Source organism: Nuphar pumila, chromosome 4, assembly GCF_984573655.1.
Source record: "Nuphar pumila chromosome 4, dmNupPumi1.hap1.1, whole genome shotgun sequence".
Classification (NCBI taxonomy): domain Eukaryota; kingdom Viridiplantae; phylum Streptophyta; class Magnoliopsida; order Nymphaeales; family Nymphaeaceae; genus Nuphar; species Nuphar pumila.
Window position 1 is genome coordinate 5,927,093 of NC_143252.1, and position 12,279 is coordinate 5,939,371.

The 12,279-nt window shown below is 42.5% G+C and overlaps 1 protein-coding gene across 1 annotated transcript; it reads right to left on the reverse strand.

Moving 5' to 3' along the window:
* Positions 1-273: 273 nt before the first annotated feature.
* Positions 274-11,461, reverse strand: LOC149839168 (phytochrome B-like). The gene is made up of 4 exons (XM_090002334.1): positions 9,081-11,461; positions 7,875-8,682; positions 5,884-6,177; positions 274-1,173 (listed from the first exon to the last, which is right to left on the reverse strand). The coding sequence occupies exons 1-4, from the start codon at positions 11,167-11,169 to the stop codon at positions 969-971; spliced, it is 3,396 nt and encodes a 1,131-aa protein (XP_089858460.1). The 5' UTR covers positions 11,170-11,461; the 3' UTR covers positions 274-968.
* Between the last annotated feature and the right edge of the window lie 818 nt (positions 11,462-12,279).

Consider the following 12,279-nt stretch of genomic DNA (forward strand, 5'->3'; position numbering starts at 1 on the left):
CCCCACACTTTTAACATTTAATAAGGAAAAACAGAAATTTACATAAAGGTACTCAAAATTTAGCATATTTACAAAGACACGCCCGATGTTTCTAATATTTCATCTGACCGGACAACCAAGTTGGTTGTTCGGTTCCATTCTGGGTCAATGTGTAAACTTCCCTACCACTAATACCTAAAAAAAACTCTCATTATTCAATCTCTATCTTGCAAATAAGCATGATACTTGTGGTCACAGAACCGCCGGTTTCATAATCGATCAATCGACAACAGATTTGTAGGAACTACTTACATTGAGACTCAACACTGATGGATTTACAGGCCAAATACAAATGGTAGCAGACAGAATATATTACAATGTAACATTAGCCAATAGCCTATCAAAATAGGGATACAGGGATAGCTACCATAATACAAATAAAAAATAATTAATCACACAACAGTCTGATACATGAAAGCTCAACCGAGGATACCCAGATAAGTTCACATCTTGTTCCCCCTCTCTGAAAATCATGCCGTCTCCTGAGAAGGAGCAAAGGGGAGCCTCTATTAACTCTTACCCAAAGGTAAAAGCTTTTCAATCCCATGGCATGAATTGCCAACAGAAGCATAAAGGGAGGCTTTGGGGAACAGTACAGGCAACTGACCAGTGGGAGCAGAAGAAAGTTATCAGGTCATCAGAAAGAGAAAGCGACTCCACTTCCTTTTATCAGCAGAGCACTTTGAAGTTTGAACAGTTAAAATCTCCACTTCAGTTGGATCTTTCATGTCCCTGGTCATGATTCCAACAGCAGGGTGCGTGATCATGCAACAGCTGCAAATGAAGACTTGTTCCAGGGTGATCATCTGGTTTAAGCCTGAGTGTGTTAAGCAAAGGTCGGCGATAAAGCAACAGCTGCAAATGAAGACTTGTTCCAGGGTTTTCTGCAGTTAATCTAGGTAGCAAAGTCTAAAAGCTATAGTTTCGCATCATTTGCACCTCCTAAGAGGAAGTTCGATGATTATGAGAAAATAACACCTTTCAGACTCTCTGATGTACTGTACTTCGCCCCCCATCAACTTGAGAATCTTCCTGCACATTTTTAGCCCAAGCCCTTCTTGTGTAGTCCACTTTGTTTTGTGAAACATATCTTGGACAAGTTCTGCTGGAAGGCCATCACCAGGGCACGCCATGCTTCAGCATTGAATAAAAAACCAGCAATAATCAAAATTACAAGACAGAAGTCAGTTAAATAACCAGAAAACATGACATTTAACCATAAGCCTACTGAGAGGAAAAAATACGGAAAAGTGCCTCTCTTGGGGACTGGGCTGGAGGAGCATTCCTGCCTTATAAAGAGAAGCGAGCATAAAGACAAGAAAAACATCACAAATATATCTGGAAACTTCAACAAAGTTATAATATGAAACTAATTAAAGAATACATTTAGCCTTTTACCTTGGTTCAACTTCTTCCCACCAGATATAAGATCGCCTTTCTTCCTACGGCACAGGGACACAACACAACAGGTGGACCCGCTATGGCATGTTAATACATTATTTTATATTGTTAATATTTTTTAATAATATTTTTCAACAAAGCTTACAAGCAAAAAGTCTTTGATATAATGAAGTACTATTGAAGGAAATGGTTTCGAAATTAAAAATTAGGAAACGTGGTTTGGTGAAAGCATCACAGGCTTGGCTTACTAGATTTCTGAAAGATATAAAAGAATACAGGTCATGAGAACTCAAATACGTTTTCTCCTTAGGAACAGGACCAATACATTATCACACTTTTATGCATCGATTTGGATGATATCATTCTTAAGGGAGAAAGCAGGACACCTTGTAAAGCGGTTAGCCCAGATAATATCTGTGAAAGGCCATTTACAAGGTCCGACACGACATCATGTGTGCTGTGAACCAAGCAAGCCGATTCATGCTATGATCTTAGAGAAAACATCATCAAGTGGTTAGAAGAGTAAGCCCAACCAAACGGGTTATGAGAGCAATACAATTTATTTTCCTTGTATTCTCACCTTCACAGATGCAAATTGGATTAGGGAAGGTTATGTAAATACAGTGAAACTTTTTGTGTATTTCTTGGTGGTATGGTAGAAAGCAACAGAGCATTAAAAGGTCAACTGAAAAGTGGAGTGTCAAGCAATGGCCATACCACAACTAAAAAACACATGAAATACAAAAGTTTAGGCCAATGTTAACAAAAAAGGTAGAGTCTCTAACAGTGTAAAGTTCTCTGTGGCCATACTCTTCACTATAGGAGCCAGTATAGCTGCTCATGTCAATTATGAGAAGGTGCTGGTAAACAGAAATTCATCCTAACCATGGGACCACAATCTGTTCCAGATATATCTTAATGTGGGCATTCATCTTTTTAGAAAAATCTTAGGAAAACCTCAGCACTTTCTAAAACAATCAAAATATAAACAAAAATAGCAAAAACTAGATTTTAATAAATTATCCACAATAATATAAAAAAGAATATCAAAATGAGAAACATATAACAAAAATCATATTTAAATTATGCAACAAATAAGAAAGTAAAGGCAGTGCGAAAATAAAACAATATTGTGACACTATGAAGTTCTTTTGTTAATTTAAACCATAGTCGCAGATATAAGCTATAAATTGAAAATATAGCCTAAACCTTTTTGGGTATACCATATAAAAGGTAAAATATCATGAGATTTTCAAAATCAGATTTACTGCAATATTATCATGATATTATCACAATATTACCATGGTAATTTTGTGATATTTTCAGTCACTTCTGCTTTTATATTTCCTTTCTACAATTTAAATATGGTTTGTTTCTTTATTTTATATTTCAAAATTTTTATCTTTTATTTACATTTCTGCTATAACTTTATTATCAAAACTATTCTCTTCTTACTTATGTTTTGCTATTTTTATAATTTTTTAGTGCCGAGTTTTTTCCGAGAATTTCTCAAGGTTTGTCAATGCAACCCTTTAGTATAGCGAGATTTGGTTTCCAAAATATAGCTGAGACGGATATTTGTGACTATGATTTAAACATTAGTGTTTTGAAAATATGCAATCTTTTGCTTTTAATATAATATTTTTTTTCATCATGGAAAAATCACAATAATTCAAAAACCTTGATTGCCAAAATTTGTACGATTTTCTGTCACAAATGCTTCAAATGCAAGCTACCCACGATTCACATAGATGCAAAAGTTGGTTAAGAAAATCTAGCTACCAAGCTTATAAAATCCATGTCAACATCATCACAGTACACAAACATCATGTCATGTCCCAAGTCAGTTTTTATTGTTTTTTCATGCATCATGGGAATATAATTGTCACATTATTTATATTTTCTAGGGAAATTTCTACTTAATTACCTAATTTCTATCCTATATTCTAATACCAACCCAAGTTTTCAAAAATATGTACCAAGCAACAACAACAACAACAACTACGCCTTCATCCCAAAACAATTGGGGTCGGCGATATGAACCAAAAAAGAAAATCATTCTGGGTCTTCCACATGAATCCTTCTCCTCCAATCATTTCTATCCAATGCCATGTCCTCGGTGGTTTGGACATATTCGGCGAAAACCTAATGATGCTCCAGTTAGAAGGATGGAGAAATGGGAACATATATTAGTTAAAAGAGGTCGGGATAGGCCTAGGAAGACTTGGATGGAGATGATAGGAAAGGATATGAATGCTTTGAACCTGCTTTTCAAAAAAAAAAAAAGTCAAAAGATGGCTTATCATTACATTTTTCTCCTTAACTATGGTTGCACGGCTAACCAAGATGAAATTACATAGTTGCCCACTAACATGTGACTGCTTACAAAATCATACCTAATCTCCTATTTCCCTCTTTCTCTCCTCTTTTCCTCTCTCACCCCCCCCCCCCAACATCCCATTTTCTTCTCCTCCTCCCTTTCTTCCCCTTATTCCACGTGTGACACTATGGTCAATATGGTCGAGAACCAGCATACCAATCTATGTTACATGGACACTTCTAGGCACTCAAGGTGTCGGTGTGGGACATGGCTGGACATGGACACAAACACAGGCACAACTGGACACACCATGGAACCGGGGTTTTTTCAAAGTGCAAGTGTCCAAAATATTGGCACGGGTGTCGTGTGTCCTACATGGAGACACAAAGTGTCTAAGAATTCAGCACACAGTGTCTGACACTTGTACACGAAGTGTGTGTTCATGACATGTGATGCCTGACACTTGGACACGAAGTGTCCAGTTTATAACATAATGTTTGAAACTTAGATACAGAGTGTCCAATTCAAGGCACGAAGTGTCCAATACCTTGGACACAAAATATCCAGTTTAAGACACTTTTAGGCGCAACTGACACGAAGTTCAGCTTAAGACAATATTTAGATGTCTTGGAGCAGGAGTTTCTAGTGTCTTAGATATGAAGTATCCAAATAAGACACTCTTACATGTTTTGGATACAAAGGATCTAATTTAAGATATGTTTAGATGTCTTGGGCACGAAGTGTCCTACTTAGGACGTATTCATGTTCATGTAAATCATCAATGATCAAAATCAAATAAAAATGGATATATAATTTTTATCTGATTTAATACACTTTTTTGTATTATATATATATATATATATATATATATATATATATATATATATATATATATATATATATATATATATATATATAACTGTGTCCAAGTGTCTAGTTTTTTAAGACTAGCCATGTCCGACACCGACACCCGTGTCAGTGTCCAAGTAACATAGATACCAATTGACCTTCCTCTCCACTATCACATTATAAGAAGAACCTTTCAGAAGAAATCGTAAGGGAGAAGAGATCAATAAACCCTTAGAAGATTACCACAAACTTCATTGTCATCTTAAGAAGATTATCACAATAGCATTGAGTCAAGCAGCCCAGCAGGCAAAGTCAACTTGGTTCACATAACACCGCATTTCAATTGAGTTTTTGGAACCAATGTATTCATCAGTGAGCCCGTACACCAACTAGACTGACTCAATAACCAATTAACCTTTTTTCAATAAAAATTCCAATTTTAAGGTATCTAAGTTTCCTGTTCTTCCATTTTTTTATTTGCTTTTGAAGTTGCTATGACAATGGTCAATTGGCCCATCCCCCTCTTATTGCTTTTCTTCTTCGTGCTTCCCTTCTTCTATTGGGCATTTCATTCGGTAATAGAAAAGGAAAAATGACATAACTGTGACTTTAGACAGGTTTAGTCAAGACTCAAGACTACCCACATGGAACGGGCCACGCATAGGACCAAGTCCAACCAAAACCAGCAAAACCCAGACAGTCTATTAAGTCACAGCTGGGGTAGGTCGCCACAATGGCTTGGCGGCTGTAGCCTCATTAAACCTAGGCCAGACTGATGATCCCTTTTATTAACTGCAGTCTACCACAGTACCTAGGTTAACGACCCTTTACCCCTTAGTCAACTACATACCAAATGATTGCCTATAGAATATCTTATGATTGTGATCCTTAATTAAATCACGAATATCTTAAGATTCTTAACAGTTTACACTAGAAAAGGTCAACTACATACCAAATGATTGCATACAGAATATCTTATGATTGTAATCCTTAATTAAACCATGAACATGTAATCTTAACAGTTAACATACACTAGACAAGGAAGGGATAAGCAATGCCGATTCAAAGAAAGTTTTAGCAAGTGAAATTACATTAATATTATTCCTGTGTAAGGCTAATTTGAAGGCCCAATTTTTCTGATAATTTGGAATCTGGACATAGGAAAAACTATCAGAAGAACAGTTGCAGAGTTCCATAGCAATATACAATTCAATGGTATTAGCAAAGCAACCAAACCGTACCAATACTTGAATGAAAAAGGAAAGGCTATAAACCTGAATTCTAGATGTGAGAGCTCCATCCCATCAGTCATTTTCTTTAAACTTGGCCTAATCTGAAGTTCAACCCAACCCTCTTGAGTCGGTGTGTACCGCACTATATTTAGTAAAAAGTCAGCCAGAACTTGCTGAAACCTTAGTTGATCACCATATAAAGCCATTGACTTGATCTCCTCAGGGATCTCACGGATCAACTGCAAACCTCTTTCCCTTAGCAAAATCATAACCTGGCTAACAACAGCATTTACAACACTCCCTAGCAGGAACTCAGCAACATTAAGATCCAGAGAACTGACACAAACAAAAAGGAAAGAGCAACTGTTATGATAAGTCAAGATGGAAACGTCAAATGTATAAACAGAAAAAAGCAGGCTGAAAACATGCTAACACATGGAAACAACTTTTGAGGATGGGGTATAGCCTAAACCATATCATGGCACCTGCATAGAAAAATCTTAGTACAAATCAATTTAGGTTCTAAAAAGTTCCATAAATACAAGTAGCACACATCAAAGCTATGACACAAAAATGTTCATAGGATGAATATACAAAAAGCAAAACCAGTAATGACGCATCACAAGACCTTTTAAGAGTAAGGAAAGAAAATAGTGATTTGGAATCCATTTGGTAAAGGAGCATTCACTAACAGAGCATCATGAATTCCCCTTGATCCGGAAGACTTGCTATCGCTAATAGCTTTCCATTGAAGTTCAAAAGGAACCAATTATTCTAAAAAAGTAACAGATAATCAAGAAAGCTACTGCAGATGCAAGTGTGCTTGTAGAGCGTGTTTGACTTTCCATTCCAACCTTCCCCCTCCCCCTTCTGGAACGATGTTGGCAGGTGGGGGTGGTATTCAAAAATAAATAAATAAATAAAAATGTCCCGCAGGACAATGTGTCCTGGACAAGAATATTGTCCTGTCTGTGCTAGACAATGTGTTTTGTCCAGTCTTGGACAAGCAGTCAAACACACCCGTAATGTCTGTGATTACGCCCATTGTCAATGCATGAATATGTACATCTAGCAAATAAAGATAAGAGATTGTCCTTCTCCATTTTTCATATAAGGAGGCCCATGAAGTCGGTCACTAAAGTACAAGGGCCATTGCCACTGAATCGAACAAAAATCACATACTGACTTAAGCACATAGAAAGTCAGGAATTAGATTAATATTAAGGACATAACATACTGGATGGCAGTCCCACAAAAGGGCTATTCACCTATTCCCCATTTGGCTAAAAAACACATAGGAAGCTATCTCACATGGATACAACTGTAGATACAGGGATATTGCCAAGTCATGAAGTTTTCCGATACATCTAGAATCCAAAGGGATAAGGTACAGGAGTAAAAATGGGTCGCTGTGTTACATGCATAGAGAGTGAAGCATCACTTAATCAATAGGGCAGTTACTATGGGATAGCAAGCAAAGGGAGAGTATAATGGAGATATTTACAGGGTTAGACAATTATGCAATTCCAAAGACCTATAATATGGAGAAGGCCAGCAGCCAATTTGAAGGATGTATTCATTTGCAGCCCATGTGGAAATGCTGCACCATGTTTGGCATGTACATCTCATCAAAGAATCATGTGAATTTCCTTCTACAGACCAATATATAGACATGCCCCAGAATTAAAGCATGTCTGGTCACTGGACTCAATCCAATAAGTGTGCACCGTTCTCCAAAGTACTGGTGCATCTTATCAAGTCATGAGATCAATGTATACTCCAATTTTGAGTTAAAAGAAAGGCAAGGAAGCATGTAGAAAGAACATGGTATAAGAATTTTACAGAAATTAAACTCGTTCAGTTGCTTGGGAAATTCAAGACATGACACAGGACAGGAAATGAACAAAGCATTAGCAGAAAACTTCATTTTTAGCATTTAATAATGTCCAAACAGCATCTTCCTGCTTGCAAAGCGTTCTGTAATACAATTTCGTCCAAGAAATAGTTAGAAACAAGAGCAAGGAGTAACTTACCCATCTTCTACCCTTTCCAACTCCACATCCCTTAAAATATTCATCATCTGCCTCTCACATGCTGCACTTGTCTCAACAAACTGTTTCTGATCCTCGGTTAGGTTGGTATTCTCCAGCAGAGCATTGGTAAAGCGTATTCCACTCAATGGATTTTTCACTCCTTGGTAGATATAAGCCAGTTCTTTCATTTTTTCCATACATTTCTTCTCTTGCTGCCTCTGGACTTCAAGTGCTTGCTGCACTTCGGGGCTTGCAATCTGTAAAAAGCAAAAAGCCCCAATTATCTCGCCATCCATACTAACTCTCTTGTTTGCTGTCAAAAGTGCTTGCACATATTTCCCACTCCTGTCAAAAAATGCAAAAGGTAACTTGTCGGCATCTTGACCACCAATCGCTCCATGCAGGATGATCATAAATTTCGTCAACGCATCTGGGCCCTTTAGCTGGCAGCAACTGCCAAAAACCTCCCCAACAAGTAGTTTTCCAATGACATCTTCTTTTCCCCAACCTGTCAGCACTTCCATTGCAGTGTTCCACTCTGAGCAGCAAGTATTCAAGTCGCAGGCAAATATTGGCGGGATCAAGGGATTTGGACTGTGCACAATAGCCTTGTAGTCACCCTGTATATGGACGAACTTATCCATCACAACCTTCTGGCCAGTGATGTCCTGACCGACAAAGCACACACCAACAATGTTGTCTGTGTAATCCTTACTTGAGCAGGCATTTACTACAACAAATATAGCCATTTTCTGCTGCTGTGAGTCAAAAGTCTTAAGTTTTATCTCCACATTCTTATCTTCTTCACCTGAACATACCTGCAACTAATGAATGACCCCTTCTAAACAAAAACATTTCACAGTTTTAACAGTTTATCCACATTGGCTGCAAAAGATGCATCTTAATTTGCCAACTTAACAGGAAAAAGCCACTTTGTTATGTAGATTAGTAGTTTAGTACTCACAGGAAGTAAAAAATCCGGCCAAACTAACAAGAGCAAGAGAAGCACCAGTAGCAACAATAAACATGAGATCAACTAATCTCTAAACTAAATTCAAAAGATTCAACAATGTCTTAAGAAGAGGGTATATGCACATATATTCTATGATCCGATTTTAAAGGCCCATTATCAAACAGTATTTCTCATGCTACCAATCTCCAAGTAATTGAATTGAACCAACCGTAAAACAGAAACCGCAAACCAACCTCTTAAAGCTCTAGAAAGAAGCTTGTTGACAACCTCGGCGGATTCGCTGTAAACAAGATCATGAACTAAGGATTTCCCCATGGCTTCCTCCACCGTCAACCCCGTCAATTCTGCTACTTTGGCATTCCAGCCATTGATGAGGCCCGACGCATCCACCGCGAAGATGGGTGCGGTGGCAGTCTCTATCAACCTAACCATCTCCCTAGCGACGGAGCTGAGCTCGTCCATTCCTTGCAGCATCGGCTCCCCAAGCTGCCGATCGATCATCATCTTCGAGCCGCCCTCTTCCGCTGCAGCTGCAGCAGCAGCAGCAGCGTCCCGGAACGAGTCTCGCAGGATGAGCTGCAGCGAGTGAATCGCATCCATCTCCGCGTTCTCCCACGGCAAGCTCTTGCTCTTCACCACCTCCAAGAAGGCCTTGAACGAAGATCGCGGGTGCATCCTCTGCCCATCGTCCTTGTCCTCAGGATCGTGCTTCGCGCCTCCCCACTTGATCTCCTTCGCCGTGTGCGACCTGAACCAGAACAAGAAGTCCCTCGAGAAGATGTTTGCGGCCGCCATCCCGCAGACCGCGTCGCCGAGCGAGGCGGCGCCGGGGAACCCAGCGTCCGCGAGGCTGTCCGTGCTAAGCCCGGTCGAATCGCCAATGCAGGTGAGCAACCACTCGGCGATGCCCCTGATCTGCGCCTCCGTCGGCGTCACGCCGAGCAGCCAGCAATTGCCCTGGAAGTAGAGGGCCGCGCCGTCGCACTTCACCAGATCCATGATGCTCGGCGATTGCGTGACGATCCCCGTCAGGGAGTCGCGGAGGAGCATATCGCAGAGGAGCGTCTGCGTCCTGAGGATCCTCTTCTCCATCAATTGGGCGGCGAGGTGGAGCTCCATGTTCAGCTGTAGGCCGAAGGCCTGCATCAGGAACTCGCAGGCGTAGCGCAGCGGGAACGGAATCGACCTCGGTGAAGAGTGATGACACACAACCAACCCCCAGAGCTTCGTCAATGATTGCCGGCCGGAACCGCTTGCACCTCCGCCGCCGTGGCCGGCGTCGTCCTCATTGCCGCTGCTGATGATGACCGCCATGGCCAGCGACGCGATCGAGCCCATGTTGGCCATGTACTGGGCGTGGCAGCCGTGGGGGGCCCTCAGAGTGGAGCCGACGAGGCAGAGGGGCTGAACTAGAGCGGGGTCCTGGACGACCCGGACGGGCGCGGCATTGCAGTCGTGGATCATCCTAACCCTGTTCTGCTTGAACAGGAAGCGGGACGCCTGGGGGATATCGGTGGCCGGGTAGTGCAGGCCGAGGTAGGGCTCGAGGTCGTCCCTCCGGTTCTCGGCGACGACCTCGCCGTGCTCGTCCTCGTGGAACTTGTACACCATGACGCGGTCGTAGCCGGTGAGCTCGCGGACGATCTCGGCGACGGTGTCACAGAGCAGGCCGATGTCGCTGCCGGGGAGAGACTGGAGGCGGGAGATAGCGCGGACGGCAAGCTTCTGGCTCTGGACCGCGCCGGCGATCGAGAGCGCGGGGTCGACGGAGCGGGCGGGCTCGAGGTCGACGACGATCCCGACGTCGATCCGGTGGAGGATGGCGTAGAAGGGCTTGCCGGAGCTCCGGCTGTGGACCCAGACCGGGTTCAGCAGCGTGATCTCCCGGGCTCTCGCAGCCTTCTCCAGCAGGAGGGCGCTAGACGGGGTGAAGAGCGTGCGGACGTCTGTGCCGATGGCCAGGAGGGCGTTGCCGCCGCCGGCGGCGCTGGGGACGGACTGCGGGGTGAGGTCGAGCATCTCGACGGCGTTCTCGCTGAAGGCGATGACCCGGAAGCTGGACTCGTCGATGGCGAGCATGCAGCCGAAGGGCTGGACCTTGCCGCTGCGCTGGATCTTGGAGAGGTAGGCGACGATCTGCTGCTCGGGGACGGACTCCACCGTCGACCGCACCGACTGCGAGTAGTCGAACGACCTCCCGGACTCGCCCGACTGCTCGAACACCGCGTGCAGCCGCGCGTCCATGTTGTACTGGGCGATCGCCTTGCTCGCCTGCGGCGACGGCGGCTCCGGGTGGCCGCCGCGCTTGCTTCCAGACGCCATTCCTCCTCGCCCCTAACCTCCTTCCTCTTGTTTATTTCTCTTCTTCTTCGATTTTTCTCTGCAATTCTATCCCTTCAGAGCCTCCTTCCTCTTGTTTATTTCTCTTCTTCTTCGATTTTTCTCTGCAATTCTATCCCTTCAGAGTCTCTGTGGGTCTGAATTGTGCTTCGCACATTCTTTTTCGCTTGCTCTTCAATCTTTTCCTTGCTGTCGTTTCTGTGGCTTCTTTTAGGGTTCTGAGGAAATGGACACCTGAGTCTGTTAAAAGGAAGAGCGCTGTTTCTTCTGTGTGTTTTGGGTGTGACCGTGTGTGTGGGTAGGCCCTGAGAAGAGAACTACTGGAAAGATGACGATGGAGAAGAATCCATAAAGATAAATCAGGAATTACTATAATGCCCTGAATTATTTAGGAAAATGACCGGATACGGTTGGTGTTATTTTGTATCTTGTATGGCCGGTTACTTGTGTGTGTCACGCACCAACCACGTATGCACTGTTTGGCACTTGGGTGGACGAAAGAAAGCACCCCGTGTTTGGTGACCGATATGTATGCATTGTTACGGGGCGGACGGATGCAATGGGCATTGCCTGCCAGGTAGCGCGTCCTATGGGTGGGTGGGTAGAAGAAGACATTCGGCCTTTAATTAGATGATGGCAAGAGTTGTGTTGTGCGAGAGTTAGAATATGGCAAGCATCATTGAGTTGAGAATTACATAGCGAACCCTATTTATTTATTAGGCTATCAAGCAGTGGTATCGTGTCATGCGACAGTAGTGTGTGGCACAAAAACATGACAGCGAGCTGTATGCATTGAACTACTTACTGGTGGCGTGCTGTTGTTGAGCCAGCAAACTAGGTGGTGATACTTTTGGAGATTTCACTAAGTACTCTCTCTCTTCAAAGCATCACACACCTAACATTGACAGGGTTAATTTTCTCAAATATCACATTAAGTGGTTTTAAATGTGTATGATGACAGGACCACTGTAGCGAATGCATGGACGTCGATGAATGATTTGGGTAGTGTTGTTCCACTAAAACATACAATTGTTTACTAGCCACAAGGGTTGAAGCTGCCTTCTCCCATCCGTTAAAATACCTACAAGCCTC

Coding starts and splice junctions, on each gene's coding strand:
- LOC149839168 (XM_090002334.1), bottom strand. CDS start 11,169: ATGGCGTCTGGAAGCAAGCGCGGCGGCCACCCGGAGCCGCCGTCGCCG. Junction 8,683..9,080: donor TCTTTCTAGAGCTTTAAGAG/GTTGGTTTGCGG, acceptor AGGTATGTTCAG/GTGAAGAAGATAAGAATGTG. Junction 1,174..5,883: donor CTCTCACATCTAGAATTCAG/GTTTATAGCCTT, acceptor TCAATGCTGAAG/CATGGCGTGCCCTGGTGATG.